The sequence below is a fragment of the Phalacrocorax carbo genome, chromosome 14, assembly GCF_963921805.1.
Source record: "Phalacrocorax carbo chromosome 14, bPhaCar2.1, whole genome shotgun sequence".
Taxonomy (NCBI): domain Eukaryota; kingdom Metazoa; phylum Chordata; class Aves; order Suliformes; family Phalacrocoracidae; genus Phalacrocorax; species Phalacrocorax carbo.
In genome coordinates, this window is record NC_087526.1 from 17,755,697 (window position 1) to 17,780,356 (window position 24,660).

At 47.3% G+C, this 24,660-nt stretch overlaps 2 protein-coding genes across 5 annotated transcripts in view; one reads left to right on the forward strand and one right to left on the reverse strand.

Moving 5' to 3' along the window:
• Nucleotides 1-411: 411 nt before the first annotated feature.
• Nucleotides 412-4,887, forward strand: LOC104050352 (CMP-N-acetylneuraminate-beta-galactosamide-alpha-2,3-sialyltransferase 2). Of its 4 annotated transcripts, none has more exons than XM_064465122.1 (9): nucleotides 430-588; nucleotides 1,486-1,935; nucleotides 2,329-2,467; nucleotides 2,568-2,846; nucleotides 3,176-3,366; nucleotides 3,623-3,802; nucleotides 4,212-4,257; nucleotides 4,427-4,546; nucleotides 4,665-4,887. In XM_064465122.1, exons 4-9 carry the CDS (start codon nucleotides 2,592-2,594, stop codon nucleotides 4,830-4,832), a joined length of 960 nt encoding a protein of 319 aa, XP_064321192.1. In that variant the 5' UTR covers nucleotides 430-588; nucleotides 1,486-1,935; nucleotides 2,329-2,467; nucleotides 2,568-2,591; the 3' UTR covers nucleotides 4,833-4,887. The 4 variants fall into 4 exon arrangements, with proteins under 4 accessions (XP_064321195.1, XP_064321192.1, XP_064321193.1 ...); XM_064465123.1 differs by having other exon boundaries at nucleotides 1,852-1,935; XM_064465125.1 differs by lacking the exon at nucleotides 4,427-4,546 and having other exon boundaries at nucleotides 412-588.
• A 484-nt stretch (nucleotides 4,888-5,371) lies between these two features.
• Nucleotides 5,372-24,660, reverse strand: part of ERGIC3 (ERGIC and golgi 3) — a 29,730-nt gene continuing 10,441 nt past the window's right edge. Inside the window, exons 8-13 of the mRNA XM_064465121.1 lie at nucleotides 14,556-14,587; nucleotides 13,799-13,895; nucleotides 11,983-12,047; nucleotides 9,253-9,389; nucleotides 8,226-8,281; nucleotides 5,372-6,183 (exon numbers count right to left, since the gene is read on the reverse strand). Coding sequence (XP_064321191.1) covers nucleotides 6,104-6,183; nucleotides 8,226-8,281; nucleotides 9,253-9,389; nucleotides 11,983-12,047; nucleotides 13,799-13,895; nucleotides 14,556-14,587 — 467 coding nt within the window. The 3' untranslated portion in view covers nucleotides 5,372-6,103. The remainder of the gene's footprint in view (nucleotides 6,184-8,225; nucleotides 8,282-9,252; nucleotides 9,390-11,982; nucleotides 12,048-13,798; nucleotides 13,896-14,555; nucleotides 14,588-24,660) is intronic.

Here is a 24,660-nt window from a genome sequence, read left to right on the forward strand (position 1 = left end):
TACTTACAATTCAGTGTGTGTGGCTTTTCTCCATTGGCTGTGCTTTTCCAGTTGCTGAGGCACATTTCACAGCCTTCCTCTGTCCTCTTTGAGCCACGATCCCATCCAGGTGAGCAAAAGAAACCAGCTGGTGAGGTACTGGATGCACAAGGGTGTTTGTTGAGACCTCCGTGTTGCTGATGTCACTGTTGGCAGAAGTTGCGCCATCCCAGCAGGACCTGTACAGGCAGGATGGCAGTTCTGCTTCATGCAGCTGCAGTTTCTCCCACCCTCAGAGGAACATTTTAATGACAGATTTCCTGGTTTGATCCTGAGAACATGGCCAGCGCATCCGGTGGCCACTGCAGTGCTGGGCTGCATGGGAGGGCTGTGCTGGGGCACGAGGGTGGTGGGCACTGCTGGAGGAGGGACAACAGCTCTGACCTCACTGTCTCACTCACCGCAAGGCTCTGTTCTCCCCCACATCATGGTGCAACACTTCCTCTTCCTGTGGCGGTTATTGCAGCTTGCAATGAGCAGCGGCGAGGCCACTGAGCCTGAGAGTGTCACCTCTGCTTGGCCCTGCTCAGCGGTGCTGCCTCTGAGAAGGTGAGGGGCCCTGGGGACAGCTGGCTGGGGATGGGGGTTGCAACATCGTGAGGACCTTTTTCCTGGTTGCAGGGCTGGGGAGATCCTGGTGTGTCTTCTGGGGCTGAGTAAGGATGGGGCCAGGTCTGTGGCCACTGGGCGCAGCGGCTGGGACACCCAAAATGGGGGCACCTCTGGGTGCAGGGCTGGGGTGGGGCAGGTCGTTTCGGCTGCTGTGGGAGTGTGGATGCAGGTGGAAAGGGTCTGTCTGCAGAGGAGGGGCTGTGCACAGGCAGGGCAGGACAGGACAGGGCTGCACAGCAAGGCATAGGCAGGGCGAGGGGGATGCTCAAACCTGCCTGTTCAGAGCCCTGCTCTCCCTGGAGATGGGGGACTGCAAAAGGCTTCATGAAATGTTCACTGCACTGCCTGAGATCCCTGGCTCTGGGCTTAATGGATCTGCTGGTACTGGCTGTGCAGCTGCCAGGTAGCTCGTCCCCTTCCATGGGCTGCAGCTTAATAACCCCTGAGGCTCCACAAAGCTCCTGAACCAGCCCAGGGGACCACTTGCTCCTGGCCCAACTGTCATGTCAGATGAATGCTTTTAGCCTCCATCACAGTAAATACTCACGGCTGCTGCAGGAGGGCAAAAGACTAAGTCACAGGGATCCATGGCTGCTGGGTAAAAATCCAGCATTTCATGGCCACTTCCTGCTCGGGACACCCACATCTGCGTTTCCGGCGTGCTGGTGGTAGCTTGTTTGTGCTTCCCTTGAAGAAGAGGAGTTGTTTCTGTTGGTTTTTGAAAAGGCAGTCTTGCAGGGGAGCATAACCCTCTGCGACCACCTGGGATTATGCAAGCAACGCCCCCGCCCCACTGCCGCCTGCCCCAATCTCTCCTGTCCACTTGTTGCTTAGACCCCCAGGAGCAGCAGTTTTCTGTCAGGTGCATGTGCTGCAGGTCAAATTTGAGTGCAGCTGGTTGGATACCACGGTGAGCAGGGATGTTGGTGCTGCAGGAGCCACAGAAAATGGTTAATGTGGAGAAAAGAAGCCAGTGCTGACCTGTGGCTCCATGTCAGCGCCCGGGGGACTGGTGGAAGCACACGGTGCTCCTGTGTGGACAGGAGGGGTTTTCACTCCTTCAGCTTCCCTAATACCGAGGGGACCCTTCCCCACTGCCTGACACTCCCCCCCCTCCCCCCCCACCTGCTGCAGGCATTTCTGACCCCGACTGGAGGCTGTCCCTGCATCCCTGCTCCTCACTCTTGCCTTGGTCCACAGGAGCCAGGTCCTGAGAAGCTGAGCACTTCGTGCAATCCCTGAGGATGAGAAAACCCTTTTCCCTCTGACTTTAGATTTACATGAGTGCTTTTAGACGGAGAACAGAAATGTCACTTAAATACGGGTATTTAAGAAAGGTTCATGCACACAGATGGCAGCTAGTACCTCCTGCTCCTTCTTGGCAATGATTCTGTGCCCTTGAAGCTGCAAAACCCCAGGGCTGCTGGGGAGGGAGTGCCTTGCCAGCTGTGTGGCACCTGCGTGGGCTTGCCACCAGTGGAGAGGCGGAGGGGCTGCTCTGCAGCCGGAGCGTGTGTGGGGAGGAGGTGGCAGGGCTCACTGCCAGCAGAGGAGCTGCTTTGCAGATGGGTGGCTGCCACTTCGAAGAAGAGCTAGAGTTTGGCTCATGGCTGGGTTGATGATGCGCTGCCGCTTGTTCATAGGTCAATTTGCAGGCCCTAAAAATGTTGCAGGCAGAGAGCATCTCCTCATACAGCACATGCTGCCAGCCAGCTCTGCCCAGACCTAAGTAACTGTTGCAGCGCCAGAAGAGGACCACAGCAATAAAACCATTGACTGTTTTGAAAAGGAAGCGTGTACCAGGCTATTTCAGGCCCTTGCAGGGTTGCTGAGTAGCCGAGGTGTGTCCCAAGAGGCTGGGCAGGGAGGGAGGGTGGCAAGGGGTCCTGTGGTGCTACTGCTCTTCTCCCTGTGACATTTTGCTGCAGGTGGCACGAGGGATGCTGTGCCAGAGGCGCATGCAGGTTGTGCTGGCCTTGTGTCTGCTGCTGGTCCTGTGGCAATGTTTCCGAGCCCCCACAAATGACCTCAGCCCTTTTCCTTGGGCTCCCTCCCTCCTCAATGCCTCGACTGCCCACTGCACTGCCCGTTCCAATGGGTCTGCCTGGTTCAATGCCCGCTACAACATGGCAATGGGACCTCTGCTGACAGGCACAGCCCATGAGCTTTCCTCTGATGTGGTTCGGTGGTGGCTGGTGAGTAGGGGCACAGGCAGGCGCTCAGGGCTCTTCCTGGGCTCCACAAATCTGTTTGTGGTGGGACAGGGCCAAGGTCAAGTCAGACAGATGTGATGGAGGATGAAGGGGATGCGGGGACCCACAGCTCGCACACACACCCCACATCCCCCCCCCCCCCCCCCCCCCCCCCCGGGCTGTGTTGCACCCTTTTCTTAATATCCCATCAAATTTTTCTGTGCCTTTCTCAGGCCTCCACTGGGAGGAGTGGGGCTCCATCCTCCTTCTGGGGGTACTGGCAGGTGGGGTGGGGTGGCTGATGCTGCCTATTGCTGCCCTTGCTCCTCCAGAGCCTGCAGCGTCCCCTGAGTGGCATCCAGCTCCAGGCCATAATTCAGCAGCTCTTCACTGTCCTCCCAGCCCAGACCAGTGGCATGTGGGACCCGTCTCGCTGCAGGACTTGTGCAGTGGTGGGGAACTCGGGGCGGCTGAAGGGGTCTGGCCACGGGCTGCAGATTGATGCCCATGACTGGGTGCTGAGGTGGGTGACCCAAAGGGACTTGTCTCCCAGGGACTCTGGCATGCCCCAGGCCCTGGCCGCCCTGTCAAATCCACCAGCGCAAGCCCTGCGAAGGCAGGGAGGCTGCTGGCCCTACACCCTGGAGCCACCCCCACCCCAGGGCACACACCGGCCCTGTGTTGCCCTTTGTTGCTGGCCAGGGTGACCTGGTATCCCTGCCTGGGATGGGCATGACACGCACCTTAATTTTGGGATGTGCCTTCCGACTGTCCCCTAGGATGAACAGAGCAAAGATCACTGGCTTTGAGCTGGATGTTGGCATGAGAACAACCCATCACTTCATGTACCCAGAGAGCGCAGTGAACCTCAGGCCTGGTGTCCACCTCGTCCTTGTCCCCTTCAAACCACTGGACCTGCAGTGGGTGGCCAGCGCCTTCTCCACCGGAGACCTCACACAGTGTGTCAACTTTGGGGGAATGGCACGGGGTGGTCCTGGGGCCCCGGTGTCTCACTGGGGCCCTGGCACCATGGACCCGGTGGGACGGAAGGCCCCAGGGCAAGGCCCCTAGCATCCCTCTGCACTGTAGTTTGGGGAGGTGGGCACTGACCCATCCCCGCAGGGCTCAGGCATCCTGCAGTGCCAGAGGTGGGATGGCGGCTGTCCCCACTGTGGGGCCATGGGCTTAATGTGCCCCTTCCTGGATCCAGGCCAGGGGATGCTGCTGGGCCAGCCCAAGGGGCTGGGGGTGCCATGGGGGCCAGGTGCTGGCAGACACAGCTACCCCCTGTGAACCAGCTGCCTCCAAAGAAGAGGCCCCAGCAGTGGGAGCACCCCCACGCTCACTGCTGTCCTCTGGCTTTTGCAGCACCTACATGAGAGTGAAACAGTTCATCAAAGCTGACAGAAACAAGGTAAGGACGTGGCTGGCTCCAGCTCCTCCTGGGCAGTCAGGGCTCTCCTGGGCAGGGGCCAGGCTTGTGGTTTCAGTGGGATGCAGGCGGCATCAGCAAGCAGGAGGGATGAAGGCTGTCCCGTTTGCAGCACAGCGAGCAGCTGGTGGCACCTCCCCTCCCCACTCAGGTGCTGATCCTGAGCCCAGCTTTCCTCAAGTACATCCATGACAACTGGACGCAGGGCCATGGGCGGTACCCCTCTACCGGCTTCACCGCCCTGCTCTTTGCCTTGCACACCTGCCAGCAGGTGAGCACAGCCAGCAGGACTGCGCGCTGCTGCTGTACCACCACTGCACTGCTTGTCTGCACGCTCTCGGGCTGATCGAGCGCCAGCACAGTGATGTCTCTCACTGGCGTGCATGCAGGTGTCCGTGTTTGGCTTCGGAGCAGACAGTGAAGGGAACTGGCACCACTACTGGGAGAAAAACCGCTGGTCTGGAGCCTTTCGCAGGACAAGGGTCCACGATGCCGACGTTGAATTCAGCCTCATTGAAAGACTGGCAGCTGAAGGCAGGATTTTATTTTACAAATGATGCATTCCCAATAAACTGAAGCCAGGCCATTAGCACAGGCACTGGCAGCCCTCTACACTGCCAGCAGCTGCCTCAGCTCTTTAGCTTGCTTCTCCCTCCACCAGCACTGCCATGTTCCCAGGCTCACAGACCCTGTAATCCTTTGGGTCTCAGTGCTGCTTGTGCTGGTCCCACCAGCTTAGCACTGTGCGTGCTAGGAGGTGACGCACTCCCACAGCACCAGGGACGTTGCGTTTGGCTGGACACAGGGTTGGCATGGCTCTGCCCACGCTGGCTGGGAGAGAGGAAGGGGAGAGGGTGGGGCTGGAGGTGGGCAGGAATCCACAATATTTTATTTTTCCCCATTATTTTCAAACTTCTCCCAATATAATTTCACATGTGACACTTTACTCACTTGTGTAGATCACTAAAAAGAAAAAAAAAAAAACAACCATCATCATGGTATCTACATACTTTGCCACAATGCAGCTGTGTTTTTTTAACTATAATTTCCAATTCAGTACCAAGATTAGTTCAAATAATTTAATTATTCTTCCAACTGCTTTACCAAAACACACAGAGGATGGACTTTATTTCAAAATATAAACACAGGGGAAGTGAAAAACACAATCCAATTTAAAAATCAATTAAAACCCCAAACTTTTTTTTTTCTGAAACATCAACTTGCATCTTTCCTAAGAGCGATCTGGAGCAACTGCAATGCCCCACAGGACAGTAAGCACACCCCAAGTGCCAGGTCCAAACACATTGCCCAGGACAGCTGGAAGGAAAGCACACGGGATTCAGCACATTTACACAGAGGTCTGGCATACAGCACCAGCACACTCAGAAACATTTTTAAGAGAAATTAAAAAAGCTAGACAGTGTTGCTGTCTGTCTAGACAACACCTGTCTAGACAGGTGTTGATGGCAACTTCAATCCATTCCAGGTGTCATGCCAATACAGTACCTTATTCCTGGAGGCAAACAGAATGTAGTGTCTCCAGCATCACTTTCGGGAAGGGGTGGTGGAACTTCATGAACATGGACTGACACAGAAGGGTTTTTACAGTAGGGTCTGCACAGCCAGATGAGATGGCTAATCGTCAGAGCAGCAAGGTTCAAGCAGTTCCACAAATTAAAAGCCAAACAAAGAATGATGGGACAGTAACATAAGAGCGGTCAGGGTCATCTGGCAATTCCAAACGTCTTCTCCTGTGCACATAGAAGATCACTTGTGTTCCAAAAAACCTGTTTAGTTCTCCTCAGTTTTTTTTGTGGGGTGAGCTTATTTATGTTGTCTTCCCAAGTTCAATTTTCTTCTGGATAGAACGTGCTGAGTGATAGATCAAGGAGTCAATGAATCCTGCAACTAAAAGGAAAAAACAGATCAAGCCAGACATGCCTCAAAGAGAGGAAAAACCCCCAGGGAAAGAAAACACAAACCCTTCTGTCAGTGGAAAGGAATTCCAGCTCCCCCTGACAGAAGACAGCTGCTGCTGCTCAGAAGAGTAAGGGCTTAATCTCATTAGGACAGACAAGATCCAGCTTGCAGGGTGGAGGTGAGCATACTTATCCAGAAAAAGATCTCTTACAGAAGTAAAAATGAGACAGGCCAAGTCACATATATCTACAGAGGAGTGAGAAGAGTTTGGAGAAGCAGCTGATGTGGAGAGCTTTATGCCATGTCATTGCCCTGACCCAGCTTGCCAAGGGCACATGTCCCATTTCTTGCTCATTTCACAGTAACCTTAAAGTAAGCTACTCTACCTGATGCTGTGCTTTATGGATGCCCTTTATTGGAGACTACCCTGTTCACAAGGGCACAAGGTAAAACAAACCGCTGCCTTTAATTCTTTCTGCAGTATTTTCCCCAATCTCTCCAGCACTGAAGAACCCTATTAATTCAGTGCTTATTTGGGACCACAGGAAAGCTCAGAATGGGTCTATTGCACCACAAAACCCGGACAAGCCTGCATCCATCGAGGCGGCTTTCACAGGACAGAAACCCTGAGCTCCCGACAGGAAGGGAACACAGGGTGCCAGTGAGCAAAGGTATTTTCAGTGCCTTTATGAAGCTTCATGCTCTTTTTTCTTTTCAACACCTCAGTCTAAGGAATAACTAAGCAGTTGACACTACACAGACAGACATTTCAATCCTATATAAAGAGTAGGAGCTAAAATGGGAACTGAGCTTTGTTTATTGCTGTAGAACATGGAATTATTGCCCTTACTATCTGGTCTTTGAGTAATGCTTCAGATGACTGTCTTTCGCCGTTGTTTTGCATGGAAATTATCTCTATTTGTGGAATCAGTTTGATGCTGTAACACAAAAACTGTTACACACCTGATTTAGTCTGTACTCTACTCTAGAATATAGAGAGTCTGAACATGGTGTATGGCAGCAAACACTGCGAACTGGCTGTCAAACCTAACTGGTGCTAGAGGGCACCTTGCATTTGTCATGAAAATAATTTTTGAAAGCCCTTCCCTGAGCCAACCATAGAAATGAATACGGTCAAATTTATTAGAGACAAAAATCCTGTTTAACAGTATCAGGCTAACTGAGCATTGTGACACCTCAGGTGACAGGAAAACCTTGCAGATAAAGGTATTATAGAATCACCTTGCAGATAAAGGTATTATATGACATATGTATGTGATACAGTAGGTGGCTTCTCATGTCCAGTAAGATCTGCTGACCAGATCTCCAGGCTGGCCCATCACAGACTGTTTCAGAGCACCCTGGGTTATTAGCTGCAATGCAAGGCTGGACCAAGGCTGGGCTTTGTCACATACATGAAGCTCAGCAGATACTAGCTGTTCCAGAAGCCAGCACTGGGAATGAAGTCCAGAATGGCTCTGCAGGAACAGTGTCTCCTTACAGGTCCCTGTCCAGCTGTGAGGGCTACTTTTAGCCCCTGCTGAGTGCTCACTGGAGCTCCTATGTCTGGGAACACAGTCTGAGACCTCTGAGGTGGCTATGCCCATGGCAACCTGGGTTCACAGATTTTACTGGCTTTGGTTCCACATGAAAACAACTATCTGCTAAGAGACCCAAGCTAGCCCAGAAAACAATACAGATACATTCATACGATATGTCAAAGACCACATTATTTGAAAACAAAATGTCCTGTAATGCATCAAAATGAAATATTATAATAGGTTTACATCACAATGAAATATTATAATAGGCCTACATCATCTACAGCATCATGAAAGTCTGCAGTGCTAATTACAATCTGATGCCACTCCTATGGCTCTGCAGAATGTGCAGAACATATCCCCTCCTGAAGGCTGAAAAAAATCTCTCCCCATTAAACAGGGATTTATTATCAGCCACACAGACTTCTGAAAGAGTAAGGTGGCAAATGCTTACACTTCAGAAAGAAAAAAGATTGAAAGATGCAATACCTGTAAATATGCCTCCGACAATGGCACAAACTCCTGTAAGAAAGTGTGTAAAGGACCTAGAATGAGGAAAACAATTTGAACAACCAGCATGAGCTCAGATACCAATGTGTCAGATAAGTAACAATTAACTAATAAAAATTAATTTGTGATGATCATAATGTTCATCATAGCATGTAAGTATACATTACATAAATATTAATAGCTGACAATTAGATTTAACAATTAACAATAACCCCTATTGGCTGCAGAATGGAGTTTGTCACTGATAGTGTGACTGAGCAGCACTGAGTAGCATTAGAGCTCTAATGAACTCAATGGCAACCCTAGGAGGCAAGTACTGAATCTATAAACCTAAAGAAAGGACTTTTAATCCCTAAGAATTTATCCATTCCCACCCAGACCGAATGCACAGCAGGCTTCCATAACACAAAACTAAGTCCTAAGCACCTGTTAATACATTTTAAGGTATTGGCCGTTCCTCATTATGATCCTAAAAGATCAGAGAACTACTGCCCCTTCCATTCCCCTGCAATTACATGTCTGTGATTAGCAGAGGAACTGGAAAGAACAAAGAGGTTCCACACTGACTACAACATGCAGAAAAGCTATAGCAAATGCAGAGTAAATAACCAGGCTAGATCAGTGTGGGTGCTGCTGTAGGTGCTGGTAAGGTGGGTATGCTATATAAATCTAGTCTTTCTATTAAAAAAGAACTTTGAGGAAATTAGTCTGAATTGAGAACCTTTATATCAGACTTCTGCTCGCTGTAGCAGTTTCCTTCTCCATCTTGACACTGGATTAAAATGCTTCAGATAATATTAGAAAATCCCCAGTCCCTTTCAGATGTTCACACAGAGAGGAACAGCACATGGGAGTGCCTACTTCGCTTCCTCTTCGCTGACTGGGAAGGGGCTTGGATGGCTTTCAGGCATTCGCACTGTCATGTCTACGCAAGGATGGAGTTTTAAACGATGCAAAATGACATCATCAATGGAGAGTGAATGAAATCAACTGAGATGTCTCTTACCTGTGCTTCTCTGTCAGCTTCACCATCATGGGTGAAAGTTCATATAGCACAAATACACCAGGCAGACCCTGGTCTCCTAGGAGCCCGTTGGCTATCTTCTCATGCCGTGTAACTGAAAACTGGTTAGTCCTTACCACCTAGAAGGAAACAAACACAGTAAATGTTGTTTTGTTAACGAGCAGTAGGCGAGCCTACTAAAACATGAGTTCAGCAAACCATATCACCAATGTAGCCCTGCTCTCTCACTCGTGGGGGGGCTTGACAATGGTTACAAAGGGTCATAAAGAGCACCATCAGGATCAGATCTATTTTTACTACAGGCTCTCAGTTAAAGCCCCAGCTAGCCCAAAGAATGAGCAATGCAGTAGTCACGAGGCTGGACTGTTTTGGTCTCTGCTGGCAAGTAAAGGCATAAGCTGTGCCTCTCGACCTCAACCCCAAGTCCACATCATCCCCTACCAAAACACAGTCCACCTAAGGCATGCTTCAGGAGACAGCAATGATGTGAGAAAGCCATATATATTCAGGACTGAGGAAAAAAGGAAATAATACATAAAGGCAGGAGCGTGCCAGGGCTGCAGAAGGACATGGGTTGCCCATCTTTACAGAAATGAAGATCATCCTGCAGCACCCTCCTGCACCCTGCCCTTCTTCTACATGTTGTTCATACCAGTCCTATTCCTAAAGCAAATAAATGGGGTTTCTGTAAAATGAAATTGTGATCTATCATCCCTAATAAGCTACCTGACCCAATTACGATCCAAGCTGAGAGAGATATTATCCAGTTTCTTTACCAAATTCCACATTTGGGGGTTCCAAGTCCTGAATGTATAACACAGCCCTGGGTATACATCTGGCAGCACACTTGAATCCATAGTTACCATAAGTGTAAGCATCATGGTCTGCAGGGATTCCTCTCCTGGTGACTAATGAAGAGCAATCCTTTTGACAGGAGAAGCCCTTTGAAAACTGGAAAACAGCTCCTCAGTCGAATGTGAGATTTCATCAAAAGGAACAGAAGCCATGGTAGCTTATGGCACTGGGAAGTGGCCATAAGAATAGGGCTCTGATTAACTATTCTTTGTACTTCAGGAATTTCATTCATCCACAGAAACTGCAAAGGCATCTTGAATCCAAGCAGAATGAGCTTTGAACATGGTCTGAAGGTTCTCCCAGTATCACCTCACACCAGTAACTTCCACCCAACTTCCAGGAAAAAAACAGATGGGTCCCTTCTAGGCAGGGCATCAAAGAAAGAGTGGTCCACATAATGAGTTATCACATGAGAACCAACTCTTGAAAACAGTTTCAATCTTTAGAGCAGATGAAGAAACACAAACTACGACTACCTTTCCAACAGATCGTTAGATTGCTCTGCCCAAACTGCTCTAAGATAGCTTCGCTTGAATGTCTGCATTGTATCTACTGTAGCCACGTGGCTCCTCAGAGTTGTGGTTCCTACGCAGCCTCTGACGTAACTAATAATCTGCCGGTGATCTGCATTTCAGATTTAGGTGCCTAAAGCTACATGAAGATTGGGTGGCTGTGCAGTAGTACGTTGTTCTGATTGCAAGGGTATGTGGCTGAGAGTGGCATGATTTTGGCTGAAGAGCCTGATGTGGCCAGGCCTTCCAGGGTTGTGGGGTTTGCACAGCATTATAAAACTGCGTAGGACAAGGGCGTCAAATTCTGGTGTAGCTTCATCCACATGTAGATCAGTCCTTGCATGGAACGAGCGCCAGAACTACACTTGGATTTCACCTGGGAGGAAACTGGTTTGGTGGTAAACTGAAGCTGGGCATGGACCACCCACACAGTGAACAAGATACAGAACCAAAACCTGGGAGACAGCTAGGGAGCCAAGTCGTCTTGTATGTGAAATTCACAGAGGTACTGGGGCATGTGGCACTTGTCTCTTCCTCGCAGGATTACACAAGAACGCTGGGTAGCACTGGTGGTGAAGCCTGCCAAACAGGAGAGCTGCTGCCTCTACTGGTGTTTTGTTTGCAAAAGAAACATAACAGCTTACATCATTCTGCTGCCCTAAGACTACAGGGGCCCAAATAATGATAACCAACAGGCTTGTTTTTTTCTGTTTTTGAAAAAGACATTCTCCATTGCTCTTGAGATCCCCTGCGGGATGACAGCAACCAAAATTAATGCTTCCAAATGAATGAATGAAATCACAGTTCTTTCTGCTCCCTCAGGCTGGCATCAGAAAAGACCATAGCTTGTCTCTGTTCTCAGCATCTTCGTTTCATCCTGGTACATCCTTGGTAATTTTTTTATCCTACCTGTCCCAAAAGAAGGACATATTCTGAAAGCCGGGCTGCAAACCTAGCCACGCTCTTTTGGAGGCTAAAGGAGTTTTTGAATTGCAGACAAACTGACCTTGGGTTATTCTCCAAAGAACATTTTTAGGATCTCGTTGCTGCTTTGACTTCCCCTGAGCATGCACTAGGAATGATTCATGAGGGAACATGATGAAAATGCATGGTCACTGTCATCTAGGTGGGATGGAGGAGGCTGAAATCTGCCTCATCACTGCTGTGCAACATTACAGGTAACATTACACCATAGAAATTGTGACTCTTGCTGGGGTGGTCACATCAAGAAAGTCGAACAGATTGTGTTGCTTCCACCAGAGGTCAGGTAGGGCCAGCGTCAGAATACAAGGAGAAAGTCTGAAGGCTTTCACTTGCCAAAGCAATAGGGAAGAAAGGTACTTACTTCACCATCTACTTTCATATACACCGTGGGGACCACTTTGACAAAATACTGAAACATCATGGAAGCTATAAGCAAAGACAGAGAGACACAATTAATAACCAGCAAAGAGCTGGGAAGTTTAACTGACAGGTTAGGTAGACACAAACTGGTTTTGTTCAACTTGTCAGGGGACATCTTTCTGTGCGACAGGTAGTGGAGGTTTTCAAGGACACTGAAGTTAATATCTGACAAGAGTTTTCCTTCTGCCAAAGCAAATCTCGTTCCTGTTCTAACCAAAAGCAAAACTACCAGCATTATGTCCTTGACTAAACGAAAAACTTTCTACAAACCAGTTATCTTGCTGTAGTTTTACCAGTACAACTCCATGAAAATTCTTATTCTAGCACATTAAAACCTTGATATTTAGCAGCATAGCCCTAAGAAAACATACTTGAGTCTAAATGAGTAGCCTATATCAACTTCAGTTAACGCTACAGTTGATTCCTGTAGAAAGAAGCACGGCTTTTCTCCTACCAGGAGATGAAAAGGAAGATCTGGATCAGTGAAGTTAAAAATAGAACTCCTGCTGCTGCCTCAGACCAGCAGCAACCCTTCAGTTCTCTTAAGGATAATGGAAGTCAGGAGTCACTTGGAAAACCTATTTTCTATGAAATTCCCTAGAGGAGGAGATTATTCATCCAGTTCTACAGAAGCAGTAATTCTCTTATATACTATCTGTAGCTGGTCTGCAATAAACATAAATTTGACATGCAGTCTACTTCTCCCGCTTCTTTTCCAGAGCATGCCTTTGGTCCTCATTCATCAAGAATTGACCCACTGGTTCTCCGAGGCCCTCTGCTGGAAACCTTCAGCCTACAGAGAGAGTTTTACCAGGCAGCTACAGGCCCCCTCTCAGAGAGCTTGTTGCTCCACAGAAAAACTACAGCATCACAATAGTATCGACCACTATGACACCTTTTCATTTTCCTGGATCTTAGTTTAAGCATCATCCTTTGATCTGGGTACAAGAATTAAAATCAATGGTAGAAAATTTGAAAGAACGGATCCGAGTAGGATTAACAGTCCTACCACCACCTCAAAGCAAACGACTTCTTCCTCCAAGCTTTATCACGTAACAGCACCCCAAGTACCTGCAAAGGCAAACTTTGCAGACTTCAGTGTCTGCAAAGAGATAACTGATCTCTGCCGTGGCAGGTAAAGTGGTATTGTCAGGATCCTTCAAGGAAAATGCACACAAGCAGGCTTGTGTGAATAAACCAAGATTATGGTTTGAGCAGTAGTAGCATGGGGAGAGAATTGCCTTTCCTTCTCCGGCCAGCAAACTGGAGCTATCTAGAAAAGATCAAGTGAAATCAGTGAAGATTTCAATTTCACTGCAGCTGTTCAGCTGTTACTGTTGGGTAGATCAAGGTCAGGCAGACACCATGGCTCTCTCAAGGCCTATTAGTTAGGCCTTTTTTCTCTATCCTGCATCTTCTTGTTATCTCCTACCACACACAGTAGCTAGGCAGGGCTCTCCTTGGACTACACCAGATGTAGGTGCTTAATAAATTCGTGCTGTACCTGCTGTTTTGCATCCATGAACACTGAAAAGAGAGATCTTTCTGAAAGGTCGCAGAATCAGAACACCTTGGCAGATTTGTTCCAGATGAATGGAGGCAGCTGTTCCAGAAAGAGCACAAGGGGGAGGAGTCCACATTTTACACAATGGTGTCAGGGTTCTCATTAAAGACTGGGGACCTCGCTCCTGTCCTCTTCTAACACAGACACTTAAACACAGACACTTAAAAAGAGATTTCTCTCAGCTGGCTTTTACCTTGCTGTGCAGTGACGTCCATCCCATCCAGAGGGTTCACAATGCCTGGATAATCCCTTCCAAATGAGAGGTGTTTGATATAGTGCGTCATATTGATCTGAAATGGAAATGCTCGTAACTCAAACAACTGCACAGCATCCCTGGGGGGCAAGATAAGGGGCCTACAGTTCATTATTTGTATATTTTTCTGAGTGCGGCTCTGGAGCAGAGATAGGTCCTCCCTTACTCTGCACGTCCTAACAGTAAATTCCAATGCACTTACTCTTCCTTTTTTTATTCATGGGAGATTCCAAGATGTGGAATTTCTCCTTTTCCTGCTGGAAATCCCCAGATCCCAGTGCCCCTCCCTCCCATCTACAGAGCAGGCTCTCCCACCCACCCCTCTCCCTACTGTAGCAGCACCATGCTGTCAGCTGCCTTGGTGGCATAGGCACAAGTAGCATCTGCTTTCCTCCCAGCACAAGGTAAACTCCAACAGATCCAGAAGCAGCTGTGAAAATGTCGACCTTCATAAACTGGGAAGCACAGATTAAGGACAAGGCAGCCTAGGGAGAGGGGAAGAGGCTTGCCAAGCAACATGCAGACATCCCAGAACACACTTTAGACCCTGTGTGAAAGCCGGTCCCAGGTTTTGCTCAGGCTCATAAAGCCAGGTCTGGCTGAGATCAGTACACTAGGATCTCAGTGTGGCAAAGGCAGGGAAATCCAGAAGGAAAATATACCAAGAGAACTAGAACACTATCTTGGGGACACTTACGTTATCAAGTCCAAAGCTCTGCAGATCGTGAACTGTAACAGAAAAATAGTTTAACAATGTAATTCAGACTGTGACAAGCAGCATATCTATTTACCTTATTCCAGCTTCTAAAGGGAGCTCCTCTCATTTCCATCGCGATTTAAAATGGCAAGAAAATCGCCTGGGTTTCTCTCTTGCTTGCAGTAGGACATGTGATAGATAAAACTGCTGCAATTCCCCTCCTGCCATAGACTAGCCACTGCTGGAGTGAAGGAAAGTAACTTTAAATTTGGGGTTAATTCAGATTAGGTATTTCAGTCCTCACCTGAACACGATCTTAATCAAGGGCAAAAACAAGATCCCAGGGGCAAACAAGGAACTTCACTGTTATCTCAGTCACCACCTGATACACATAACTCCTCCAACTGCTGTAAAACAGAGAGGCACAACAGATCTAAACCAACAACTGAGCAGAGCGCATGCCTTAACATCACATGCAAGTGCCCTAAAGAAACCATCATCATTTTCGCAACTCTCAGCGCTCTGCCTATCAGCCTTGTTACTGCTGCCTGGAGAACGCACAGGGAAAGGAAAAATCTTTGTGGGGACGGCCTGAGCAGGGTATTTGCAAACCACTGGTGACTGTCACCAGTGCTACCATTTGGTGAATTTGGCTTGCACTCTCTCTGCCCTTCCTGCATACAGCAACACGACAACGCCTGCAGCACCACACACCCCGAGAAGGGATCTGGCAAAGATACGGGCAATGGGAGGCAATGGATATCTTTCGGTGGGGCTACTTAAATGACTTGATGCAATGCCAGAAGCATCAGTCTCAGGATGAAAACATAACTTACTACTTGATTTCAGTATGGCTCCTACCAGGTTGATCCAAAGTCACACAATCATCTTAACGTAGCCAGAAGCTGCGGCACACTTTAACAGGTAAATTCACATGCTCAGGATGCCAGACCTCACCTTTCAGCTCAGCAAAGAAAAAACACACTTCAGAAATTGTGGGCTACTATTTTAGGAGCTGATGGATCCAGATCATCAAGTGCTGCTGCATTATTAACAAAGATGAGGAACCCTGCTCATCTGAAGGTTTCTGATATACAGCCTAGCAGAAGACAGGCTGCAATGCTAGAGAAATAATTGGAACTAGCCTCTCCTTGAAAACATTTACTTAACAAGAGTGTGCTGTGGACTCTTCTTTTTTTTGCCATTAACATCTTTCAATAAAGCACCAGAAGCTTCACTTGCATTAAATAAAACCCTTACTAAACCCAAAGATGCAAAACAGAGAATGTACAGTTAGAAAATGAAACGCTAAGCCTGAACTATACTCCTCCTAACTCCCTGATCTTGCATTTCACAGTTAATATGTTCAATGCTCAGAAACTAAGGCTGCAGTCCCTGGAATTAAGGCAATGGTTCTGCATTACAAAGAGCTCAGAGCTGCAATGGTTTCAGAGGTTCCTGTGGCTCTCTCTGGCAAGTGTGCAGACCCATCACTGCCACTAGCACAGTGCTCTGTGTGCATGTGCTGGCAACGGGATCAAAGAACTCATTTGGCTTTCAAAAAGAAACTCCTACTAAAAATTTGGAAATAGATGTGAAATGGTGGGCAGGGAAAGCAAAGGGAGAAGTGGCCTTGGGATTATGCTATGCTGTTTTTCTTAACGGTTACCAGCAACACCCTCTTTCATGCTGCAGTATTATTTGCACTTACATCAAGAGTTAGGTGGCTTAGCTGTCAGTGAAGTGTCAAGTCCTCCCACCTTTTGTACAGACACCAGCAGCCTAACCTTCAGTTAAGGCCAAAGTTCTACAGAGATCCTGGCTCTGGTGGATCTGCATTTAAACTGGACCTACTGCCACAGGAATAAAAGTCTTTGTCCCCCCATCTTTCTGTTGATGGCTCATTCCCGTCCCACCCTCCTTTTGGTCATGAGTCACATCAGAGAACGTAACAGGCTGAAATGTAAGTATTGCTTTACATGAGGCTATTCTTCCAGCCAGAGCAGGTCCAAAGTAAGATTAATCACCCAGCTGCACAAACGCTTGTGCTGGCACAGTGCAGCGATGCACAGGGAGGGACGGGGCGCTCCTCCTGGTAGCTGTGCTGCTAGAAATCTAGGCAGGATTAAGGTGGTGTTCATCAGCTTTAACACCTGGGTAGTCACGTTCATTAGCATGCAGAGTGGGAGCTGAGTACTAGGAAGACTGACCAGTCTTACTGTACCAGCCCCCTACCAGAGAAATTCAAGGGCAGCACTTGAGAAAGACCCATCATTAACTAACCTGTTACCCTAGATTTACATCGCATGTGACCCCATTTTAACAGTTACGGCTATCCAAAGCAAAATTTCCCCGCAGCGCTCTGCTCTGCCTTCCACAGATAAAACGCCTCTTTAGTTTTCATAAAACTCCCCTCCCATAAGTGATTTACAGCTCTGCCAAAAAGCATGATTTATATGTTCAGTTTCTAAAAGAGTCTTCCACCAGACCACAGGTTTATTTATCTCTCATCACTGAGGATTATGCTAAGCACATGTGTCTATACCCCAGGTTGCAGAGAAATGTTTAGCTAGCCATAGTTTGCTTAACATAAAACAACAGACTATTTAGCCTGCTTAGAGAAGAAACAGAACAAGGAAACAGTCAGAAGACCTTAAGAGACCTTCAGCTGGGATCAGAGACTGTTATTCCTGAAGAAACAGAAACACATTCCTTCCTTTCTGTAACTGCAGCTAATTGGCTAGCTAGGTAAAATAGAGACACCTGTAAAACATCTTCAGTTTGTCAAGAAGCCTGTCTGGTTTTATATAACCTAGTTTTCTTCACTGTTTTAGTAACACAGCTTTGAGAACTGCTGTCTATCTCAAGAATTAATTCGCCCCCTCTTGCATTTCTGACCTGAACAACCACAAAGCCTCCTTAGACTGTGAAATTCACTCCTTTACCTGTAAAACAGGGTTAACAGCGCTTATGGCTACTCAGGACTCTGTCAATAAACACCTTCAGGCTGCAAGAAACCCACAACACAGCTAACCAAACACGTTGCTCCAAGGTGAAGTAGGGTGCCAATTTTCAAACTGGGGGTGCATTTTCTGGAGGAAAATATCTTACAGGAGCACAGCGGCAGAAAGAAGATGAGTGGCATAAGGATACATCGTCAAGAGGGAGTTGAGGCAGGCAGCAACACCGAAAACATTGCAGCTAGGGGCAGGAGCAAGCAAAGCCGAGCACCTGAGACCTCTACCAAATGTTACTGAGTTGAAACATCACATCTCAACCTGTAATCACCATGATTAGGGTAAGAATTAAGAGACCGAGGCAACAAACGGAACCTTGTGGTTGGTGTCTACCACAGGACACCCCATCCAGGGGAGCCTATTAACAAAGCCTTCTTACTCCAGCTACAGGAGGCATTGTGCTCGCAGCAGTCTCTCATCATTGCTGGGGGACTTCAACGACCTCAACATCTCCTGGAAAAGTAGCACGGTGAGCTGTAGGCAGTCCAGGAGACTTGGAGTGCACTGAGGGTAACTTCTGAAGCCAGGTAATAGCCCTACCAGAGGGCATGCGATAACGGACCTGTTGGTCACCAAAGCAAACGACCTAATTGGTGACGTCAACTGGAAGCGGTCTGGGCTGCAGTGATCGTGCACTAGTGGAGTTCGCAGTCCTGAGGGGTATGGGTCAGGCAAACAGTAAAGTCAGGACCCTGAATTTTAGGAAAGCACCCTTCCAACAACAGAGGTCACTGGGAAACTGCCCTCAGGGACAAGGGAGCAGAACGGAGCTGGCAGATCTTTAAGGACACTCTCCCTAGAGCGCAAGAGCTGTCGATCCCCAGGTGTGAGAAACCAGGAAAGGAAGGCAAGACCAGCATGGATGAGTAGAGACCTGCTGGTCAAACTAAAGGGCAAGAAGGAAATGCATAGGCAAGCAAAAGCAGGGACAGGTATCCTGGAAAGAGTATAGGGACGCTGCCTGGTTGTGTAGGGATGGGGTCAGGAAGGCCAAGGCACAGGATTAAATGCGATAATTATCCTGTCTGACTTCAAAAGGCAGAAGTCTCTCCAACGTGTCACCATGACCCCCTTGATTCCATTATCGGCACGGAGGAACTCATACTCTGCCAACACATTATCTCCAACACTGATACATTAAAATCTTTTAAGACAAAGATTCTCAACCTTTTCCATCCGGTGACCTTGCTCACCACGGAAGAATGACCTGGGATGGCTCTCCTTTTAATTTTCAGGAAATCTTCTCAAATCCCAGCCTAGATCAACAGCTGCTCCCAAAGGAAATTTATGGGCACAGCAAATAATAGAAATCACATTAGTTCTGTGGTAACAGTTGGCGGGGGCGGGGTGGGGAAATGATACAGCAACACTTACTCTCAACAGCATGCACTACAAAAATGAACAGAGTAGCAGAGAAAAGAGAAACATTCGGACCCTTACAATGAAAAGATGCAGAGATTCAGACAGAACAGCATTTAAAACTCATACTAAAAAGGGAAAGAGTAACAGCTTTGCTGGTGTGCTTTGTAGGCCTTACAAAATGGCTCCCAGCTCGCCGAAGGACTGATATATGGACAAGCAATCATTTAAAGAGTAACAGAGAAACAAAAATGCAGGAATTAATAACTAAAAAGAAAAAACACAGTGGGATTCCCATACATGTTAAGTGAGCTCTAAAGCAGCACACCACATAACAATGCTCGTTATATTTGGATTCTTTTTCAGTCTCAAGGTAACAGAAAGGTCATTCTAGGAGCAACCAAAGCTATTGAGAAGTGCACTCTAGGTGTACATTCACAACGTACTAACATTCAAAGCTGGGTAACAAGTTTTTGTTCTCAATCAGTCCTGTGCTGCTTTCATCACACCTGATGCACAGAGAAGGCAGCAAACCATGAGGCTGTTTTTGTTCATTCTGTTGCAAGATCCCGAGAAGGGTGAATACCTGGAAGGGTGGTGGGCAGCAGAAATGTATGTTTGGACGGTGTATCTCAAAGGAGGTTAAGTAACCTCCTTTTTTGTTTGTTTCCATAGACCGCTCACATATATTCAGCACTGTGCACGACTAACCAAGTAACTGTCGTAAGAATTCTACCTCCTCAGAGATGGGCCTCTGAATCCTTCACACACAGCAATTTCGATCCACTTTGCCAAATGCTTCATCCCTGGTGGTGCTTCTACAACAGCATGTTTTTTGGTATGGAGAAGGTATGGAAAGTACAGAGAGCCTCCAGATGGCTGCTTGACAAATGCTAGCCATTCCCCACAACGAGTACGACTTGAGCTCTTGACGGATTATAGCCCGGTGACAAATGGAAATGTCACATTTGTGGTCTCCAAAATGGACCTGATATAACCTGAAAACAATTTGTCCATCTGCACAGAAATGGGGGAGACCTTGCATCTTTGAGCACCAAGACAACCAAACTCTGAAAGGACTTTACTAGTGTAAATACGTTCTGGCTGTCAAACAAATCTCTAGTAGAGAAGGGAATAAACCCTCCCTTAAGTACACAGGCACAACATTTAACGAAGATGTACAACTGACCAGTGCATCTGGGCTCTCAGAGAGCTAACAAAGCTTCACACACCTCTAGGAAAAGCTCTGTGGCTCTGAGTAGGCAGCTGCTTTTCCAAAACCATCATCATCTTGGAGAGCAGCTTACTTGGGGTTTCTCCTTCCACAATCACCACCACAAATGAGGAGGAGAACAAATGGTAATCACAAAAATAGTGCCGTTGGAGATAACTTTGCTCCTCCAGTTGAGAAAACCACAAAATCCGGACCGCATACAAAGCTGCTTCACCCACAGAAATAGTTACGGTCATTGAGAGCATGTCGTTAGGACAGAGAAGGTCCTGAACATTGCCACCAGCATCAGCTTCTTTCCTAGGGAACTGAAGGAATCCAATAATATATTTTAAGGAATCCTGAAAAAAAAAATAGTGATGATGGCACCTCAGCAACAGAAGGGTCCAAAGATTATCTAAAGGATGAATGAGAGGCCTCAGCTTCCCCTTGATGAGAAGAAATATGGCAAGGAAGAAGGAAGTGATATGACATTCATCTCTCTCCCGAGGAAGCTACCATTCAGGACTCTCCCGCCTGCTGGAAACTCGCTGCCAGCCCCACAGCTGAAGCAGGAGATGGCTGCTACTGTACAGGCATGGACAGAAATGGCAGCAGCACCTGAACCACAAACCTCAGGAGGTTAAGAAGCTAGATCATTCAATCATTCCTCTTTTCTCTGAGACAGAAAGGTGTGAACTGCTGCACAGCAAACATTTGATATCCAGAATCACAATGAGGCACAGCTGGTGCTGGAGGTTGTCCTTAGAGAAGCACGAGTGAAAGAACTTCACCAAAACCTGTAGCGCCCTGCATAAACTGGACATAAAATCTCAGTTTAGAATTCAAAGCCTGTGGAACAGACAACAGTGAAGCAAGCCCAATCTCAGCTAGTACCAAATGAATAAGCAGGGCTTGAGGCTGTGCTGCTTGGAACAGAAGACTGTAAATAGCAATAATGGCTGACTATTTTTCTCGTGATGCAGGAGAGCCAGGACTGCTAGGTTCAGTGCCAAAAAAGTCTGCTTGGAAGTGCTTCAGTCCTCCTTTCAACCGTCCTCCTAACAACCTGGGATTTCTCAGTGCAACTGGACCACAGATGAGCTGAGGAACAAGACAAGACCACTTGCAGCCGGTATGACGTTCAGGAGTGGGGATCTTCTCTGACAGTGAAGATGGAGCATCACGGTGCAGGCTTAAAGTGACCAGTTTTCAATGCTTCCAATAACTTGGGATGAAAATCAGCATCGCTGCTTGCTTCAAAGGCACACTGCCTAAGTTTCAGCTCAGATTCTCTGGGAACACAGCATGCGAACTACAGACAAGAGCACCTACCCAAGAAGTACAAGCAGGATAATTACACGTTAGCTAACAGGTAATTAACCATTATAGATGGCACAAAGGCATAATGTCAGCCATGTGAGTTCTCCTAGAGAGCAAAATTTCAATGCCCTGCAAGATGAGGAATGAATAGCAACACACACTAAAACATCTAGTAATGATGAAAACAGATTAAATATAAACAAAGTCTATGCTGCAGAAATACCTCTAGTAATAAAGTACTCAGCCTCCACTGGTCAGCTGAGGAGAACACAGCATCTCCTTACTCGTGAACCAGTCAAGAGGGAAAGCACAGTAGAAGTTGTCTTTTATAGATACAACAGGGGTCAAACTTTATCAATTCTTGAGTCTTCCAGTTAGCTACACTGGAAATGTGAACATGGATGGATAAAAATCGCATTAATGCAGCAGAGCCAGATCTTTCTCTTCCAGTATCTAAAGACAGAATGAAACCAACCCCCTCAATTTCCAAATTGTTTTCTTCACGGCCTGAGGATTATGAGAAGCCAAGAGGAATGCAAAGCTGTATGATGACTGTAGAATTGCAGAACAATGTGTAAATATGGACTCAACACCAAAAGAACATGAGAACAAAGGTTACATACAAGCATAGAAAAACATCCACACAAAAAATAAGGGAAGCAAAATCATCTCACCTGGATTTAACGTTCGCGCAGGCAGAAACAAAATAAAAAGGACAAAATAACTTTTCTCTTACAAGTGGACAAGCTTTTTTGTTTTTTTAAACACAGTTTTAGTTTTTCAGCATTACCAGTGCTTCTGGTTCCCTCAGACACATGAAGATGACTCAAGTCTAACCACCAGCTGTACAACTGTGGTATAGCTACTCCCAACGTAGTTTTTGTACAACATGCTACGGAATGAACTTTCCATAGTAGTGACATTCTTCATCCCCTTATTTGCTGATTTAAACAGGTAGGGAATAGAAGGCAGTAGCAAAAATACTATCAGTCATCACAGTTTTGTATCAAATAGGTCTAATAAAATTGTCATTTTGATTGGATTGTTAATGTGGTTTTTGATAATAATTTGGAATATTCAGAGTTCTCTGAGACACTCAACTTCATCCTCTGTGACATTCTGTTAAGAGTATTAATAGGACTGAGCATTAACGCAGACTTTAACTGGATGAAAAATCACACGCTCATAAGTTCCTGTGTGGAATTATGATCCAAATGAAGTATTTTCAGGGGAGCTCTGGAAATGTCTCACACAGCTCTGTCCTCTGACTAACAAACACTAGTCAAGTTCTTTACCTGTAATTAAAGGGGAAAAAACCTCTTTGCTTTCAGGGTCAGGGAGAACTCCTTGGTTGTTGGTTGGTGCCATGAAAACGTTGGCCACAAAAAGGTTGGGAAAAAAGGGAAATCACATGTTACAATTAACTAGGAAAGCAAGAGAGAACAAAAGGAAGAAAATCGTTATGCCACTGCCTGCATCACGCTTAGCCTGGACCTTAATCCTGGGTGCAGTCTGGTATTATCATATTTTATTAGTTACAACCACATTTGGAGATTGAGTTATTTATTGACAATATGTTTTGTCTACGTCTTTTAATGCAGACATGTATATTGACTAACAGGAATCAAAGTTTGAAACAGGTAGCCTATGACTCCTGGGTGCAGCCTGGCACCTCCAGACAGAGCTGAACTGAACTGAAGGAGGTTCAGAGAAAGGAAAGGAAGGAAATTCAGAGGTTGAATGGCTTCCACAAAGGACTACCTGAGTAAGCTAGGGCTCTTCAGTGGGGGAAAGACATGGCCCATAGGCTAGTATAGGAAAGGTCTACGATATCCTGAGAGGCAGGGAGAGAGCAGGCAGTGACCGTTCACTCTTTTCCAACAGAGGAACAAAGGCCATCAGATACAGCTGGTTGGAGCAAGCGAGGGGAGGTGTTTTTTCTTACAGCAGAGCAGACCTACTGAACACCGTGCAAAAGGGTGTTGTAAAAGCAAAAGGTTTACATGGGTTCATGGTGAGATGGAGAGAGAGCCACTGAAGGACTCTCAACAGACTGTAACAGACTCAAGATGCCAAGGGCTAAAAACAGTTGCACACACAGAAAAGTATTAGGGGCCTTTTTTCCTCACTATTTAATGTGACAGAATTCCCAGAAAGCAGAAAGTTTGTCTGACCACCATCCCTCCTGTTACTCCTTTTCGCTGTCCTCAAAACGCTAATATCCCTACCTCTGCCTCCAAAAGGTTTGCAGTAACTACATAGCCCTTTCTGGTTTTCACCTGTATTTTCCAACTTCAATTTTCAATTCACTTGTGCAAGACTTCTGGGGCACATGCAATTAGAGAGCTCTCCTGACCTCAGCCCCTCTGCTGCATACACAAAGTACTTGCTCTCAGGACAGCCAGCTTGCATTCATGCCTCTTACAGAGAACAGATGCAATACAGAGATGCTTCTTGTTAACTTATAAAATCATAGAATCATTAAGGTTGGAAAAGTCCAACTGTCAACCCAGCACTACAATGTCTCCTAAACCATGGCCTGAAATGCCACATCTATACGTCTTTTAAATACCTCCAGGGATGGTGACTCAACCACCTCTCTGGGCAGCCTATTCCAATTCCTGACCACTCTTTCAGTAAAGAAATTTTTCCTAATATCCAATCTAAACCTCCCCTAATGCAGCTCGAAGCCATTTCCTCTCATTCTATCGCTAGTGACCTGGGGGAAGGGACCAACACCCACCTCACTACAACTACTTTCAGGCAGTTGCAGAGAGCGATAAGGTCTCCCCTCAGCATCCTCTTTCCAGACTAAACCCCCCCAGCTCCCTCAACCTCTCCTCATAAGACTTGCTCTCCAGACCCTTCACCAGCTTCGTTGCCCTTCTCTGGACACGCTCCAGCACCTTGATGTTCTCGTACTGAGGGGTCCAAAACTGAACCCAATATTTGAGGTGTGGCCTCGCCAGTGCTGAGCACAGGGGCCCCATCCCTGCCCGGCTCCTGCTGGCCACACCAGTGCTGACACAAGCCCGGGTGCTGGTGGCCTCCTTGGCCACCTGGGCACTGCTGGCTCATGCCCAGCCGGCTGTCAGCCAGCACCCCCAGGGCCTTCTCCGCCGGGCACTTTCCAACCCCTCTGTCCCAGGCCTGGAGCGTTGCCTGGGGTTGGTGTGTCCCAAGGGCGGGACCTGGC

Coding starts and splice junctions, on each gene's coding strand:
- LOC104050352 (XM_064465122.1), top strand. CDS start 2,592: ATGCTGTGCCAGAGGCGCATGCAGGTTGTGCTGGCCTTGTGTCTGCTG. Junction 3,367..3,622: donor GCCCATGACTGGGTGCTGAG/GTGGGTGACCCA, acceptor ACTGTCCCCTAG/GATGAACAGAGCAAAGATCA. Junction 4,547..4,664: donor CCTTGCACACCTGCCAGCAG/GTGAGCACAGCC, acceptor GCGTGCATGCAG/GTGTCCGTGTTTGGCTTCGG.